A 4,203-nucleotide genomic window follows, 5' to 3' on the forward strand; every position below is an offset into this window, starting at 1 on the left:
AACATTAAAAGCAATAGGTTCATTGATAACAGACCAGTGAATGGTCACCTTTCAGTGACATGGATCCTCTACCACGCCTATGCATAAATGCGAGCTTGGCGGTGAAAGGGTTAAGGGCGAAATGGGTGAATCCTTTGGGAACGTGAAGTTGTCAATAGGTCGTTAGACTCACCCGTACGATGTTAACCACTCTGCTACCTTCCTCCCCCCAACCGTCACCAACTCACATCAATGCCCCCCTGTACCAGGCGCAGAACAAACAGCCAGGGCACGCTGACCCGGAGAACGAAAGGAATACAGATGGTCAGTACACTGGACAGCAGTACTCCGCACCCCGCCATGCTGCCAAACAACACACACACACACACACACACACACGCACACGCACACACACACACACACACACATTTACGCGCGCGCTCGCGCACAGAGTAATGGTTTTGACAAAGGATAGTATTCTCGATAGTATGGCAAGAAGAATAAGAGATGTTCAGTTCTTGTGATTATTTTGGGATATCGAAAACAAAAATGCAGCTGATTAACAGACTGACTCGGGGAATTAATTTGAAAAAAAAAAAAGAACAAAAAGATGAAAATGGTCGAAATGTAAACCGACTGAAGAAAAGCGAAAAGCATTTCTGACGAACTGATCTTAACAGGTTATGGCTCAGTTCAGTTCAGTTACTCAAGGAGGCGTCACTGCGTTCGGCCAAATCCGTATACGCTAGGTTATGGGAAAAAATAATTTGTTTACTGTTTTGCTTTATTTTGTTTTTGTTTTTCTCAAATGACACAAGCACTGCTGTCGTAACACTGAGATTACATTTTGTTTGGCACAAACTTCGACGGAGCGAAAGTTTCTGACCATGTTGAAAACTTTAAACAAATATTTATTTATAATATTTTGTCCATGTAACTGTCATCAAAAACTGGCCAAAAAGGAATGGAATGCTATCTTAAAATACAAGATGCCGTGCTTAGATATGTGTGCAGTTTTGTCTTTATAGAAACGTATTTCGTCTGATTTTTTTTTCTTAAAGTTCTTTTTGCAGTTGTTGTTGATACTGATTGTGCTTTCAGAACCGGTCTTGGCCTATTTGGTCGATTGTGCTATAGCAACAAATACAGATATCATTATAACAGTTCGGCTCAGAGCCAAAAATACATCCATCCAGAACAGAGCACAGCTGCTGTGATTTATAAATATCCTTAATCTGAAATTATGGAAAAAGTGATTCATTTCTGGGCAAAGAAAATTGAGAGTTGAATTCTCTTTTGATGTTCCTTTGAGCAGTTTTATTTCGATATTCCTTTGAGCAGTTTTCTAATCTATTGTATTGTATTGTATTACTAATTTTTGTCACAACAGATTTCTCTGTGTGAAATTCGAGCTGCTTTCCCCAGGGAGAGTGCGTCACTACACTGAGAGCGCCCCCCCCCCACCCCCCACCCCCATTGTTTTTCCCCTGCATGCAGTTTTCTTTTTATTTGCTTTCCTATCGAAGTAGATTTTTCTACAGAATTTTGCCAGGGACAACCCTTTTGTTGCCGTGGATTATTTTACGTGCGATAAGTGCATGCTGCACACGGGACCTCGGTTTATCGTCTCAATCGAATGACGATAGGGTCCAGACCACCACTCAAGGTCTAGGGGAGGGGGAGAAAATACTGGCGATTGTGCCGTAATTCGAACACCGAAACCAGTGCGCTCAGATTCTGTCGCTTCCTACGCGGACGCGTTACCTCTTGACCATCACTCCATCTATGATGGTTTTAAAACTTGCTCTCGAAGCTTTTTACATCTGATAGTCTTCATTCCCCGCCTCCCACGAACCCTCCTCATTCTACACCATATTTTTTTAAGTCTTAAAACATCAACAATAACAACAAAAAGCAAATACTCTCTCTCTCTCTTGAAAAAGAAGTGCGAAAATGTGTGTGTGTGTGTGTGTGTGTGTGTGTGTGTGTGTGTGTGTGTGTGTGTGTGTGTGTGTGTGTGTGTGTGTGTGTGTACCTGCCCCTGTGTGTGTGTGTGTGTGTGTATTTGTGCGTGTGTCTGTCTGTGGGTGTTGTGTGTCTATATGTGTCTGCATGTGTGCGAGTGTGCGTGCGCGCGCGCGCGTGCGTGTGTGTGTATGCTTTCTGTCTGTCTGTCCGTGTCAGTATGTGTCTCTGTGTGTGTACGAGCGCGGGCGTGCGTGCGTTCGTGTGTGTGTGTGTGTGTGTGTGTGTGTGTGTGTGTGTGTGTGTGTGTGTGTGTGTGTGTGTGAAAGTGCGTGTGTGAAAGTGCGTGCATGATAATGTCTATATATAAGTTTGTGCCATGTTAGTACGACAATAGCTGTATATTATGTCTTTCTGTCTGCAACACTACACGCTTTTGTCTGTAAATGGGTGCGTTAGTAGACGCGCGCGCACGCACACACGCACACACGCACGCACGCACGCACTGCCGCCTGCGCCGAAGGACGACAACCCCTGTTAGTACTTACAATACTGGTGTCAACTTTGTACTGGCCAATATCGCCACCGCTATGCAGACGACTGGGCCGCCGACGTAGTAGAAGGAATGTAGCTGAAACATGGTGTCTTCCCCCATCGGCATGTGCCAATCGCGTGACGTGTTCATCACTGTGCACTGCACGGTGAAACATCAAAAGCTTACTACTCCCTGCGAGAAATCTACCCCCGAGAAACCCCCTACACCACTCACATTTGGAAAGAACATCTCAGCAGTAACACCCAAACCACCCGCCTCGTCGGCCGCACACACACACACACACCTCTAACCCCCCCCCCCCCCCCCCCGCCCCTACACCACTCACATTGGGAAAGAACATCTCCTCAGCAGTGGCGGCGCCCACGCCTCCAGTCTCGTCCGCCGCCACGTGCGTGAGGGTGATGGCGAAACTCTTCCTCGAGCCTACCGTGCACAGGAGACCCGCCGCGCCCAACAGAGTCACGAAGTAACGGGCAGGGAACAGGTTAGTGGCGGCACTGGCGCTGGCGCCTGCTCCGGCGTTGTTGCCTCGTGCTGCGCCCGATGATGTGTTCGTGTTCTCGTCCTCACAACTGGTGTACCTGTCTGTGTCTCCGCTGCCTTTGTGGTACCCCGAGATAAGCGCGTGTTTTTCAGAGCGAGTCATGTCTTGTCTGTGGCAAACAACAACAAAAACAACAACAATAACAAAATTAACCGTGGGGTTTGAAAGTGGTTTGTGATTTGGGTTTGGGTTAGTGGAATGCTTGACAGTGTGGTGGTTGATTCCGCCTGTGTAAAACTGTCCACCTACATACTGTAGAAGCAGATGCCGCCATGGGTTGCTGACTATGAGTATCTTCGATGCCGCTGGGTAAAAAAAAAAGAAAGAAAGAAAAAAAAGGAGGATTGGATCTCTCTTTATACAATATTCAATAGACCATCTCTCTGTAACTATTATCTTTTCTTTGTCTGTCTGTCTGTGTCTATCTCTCTGTGTGTCTTTGTCTCTGTCTGTGTCACAACCTATAAGGGGTTGCCCATGTACCCCCGCACCTTCCCAGACTGACTGACTAATGCCCTGACAACACAAACACAATGACACAGAAAAGTTCAGCTCGGTTCTTTACTGTAGTTCCACTTCGAAACACAAGTCCAGACACACAAAATCAAACCATTAACTTCAGCACCACTGTCCTTCACTCTTATGATAACACAGTTATTGTCGAGGTAGGCTTTAGCACCTGCGGCACTAGTTCTTGAACCTAAGTCGAACCCGTCCAAGGACAACCAGAGTCAATGAGCCCACTGAGGCAAAGCAAAGTCTTTCCTTCCCGACGATGTAACTTTCCAACTTATCTCAAGAGCTCACGATGAAAAGGAACAGGACATGCCACACACACACACACACACACACACACACACACACACACAACTTCATAAGAGATACACGTGCGTTAGGTAAGAATTGAACTGGACACACAAGAGAACGATGGAGCAAAAAAGGGGGTGGGGAAAAGGGGGAGAGAGGAGGAGGGAGAGAGAAAGAGAGAGAAAAGAGAAAGGAACACACGGACGCACGCACTAATGAATGCTACGAGCCGTGACAATCTGTCTCTGTCTGTCTCTCTGTCTCTGTCTCTGTCTGTCTGTCTCTGCGCGCACACGGACGATCGATAGCAGTGACTGATAAAAACATGAAAGACAGAAAGAGAGAAAAGAAT

At 46.4% G+C, this 4,203-nt stretch overlaps 1 protein-coding gene across 1 annotated transcript in view; it reads right to left on the bottom strand.

The window, feature by feature from the left end:
- Window positions 1-3,146, bottom strand: part of LOC143280381 (vesicular glutamate transporter 3-like) — a 16,439-nt gene extending 13,293 nt beyond the window's left edge. Inside the window, exons 1-3 of the mRNA XM_076585015.1 lie at window positions 2,826-3,146; window positions 2,493-2,638; window positions 228-342 (exon numbers count right to left, since the gene is read on the bottom strand). Coding sequence (XP_076441130.1) covers window positions 228-342; window positions 2,493-2,638; window positions 2,826-3,146 — 582 coding nt within the window. The remainder of the gene's footprint in view (window positions 1-227; window positions 343-2,492; window positions 2,639-2,825) is intronic.
- Between the last annotated feature and the right edge of the window lie 1,057 nt (window positions 3,147-4,203).

This window comes from Babylonia areolata, chromosome 3 (assembly GCF_041734735.1).
Source record: "Babylonia areolata isolate BAREFJ2019XMU chromosome 3, ASM4173473v1, whole genome shotgun sequence".
NCBI classification, from domain to species: Eukaryota; Metazoa; Mollusca; class Gastropoda; order Neogastropoda; family Buccinidae; genus Babylonia; species Babylonia areolata.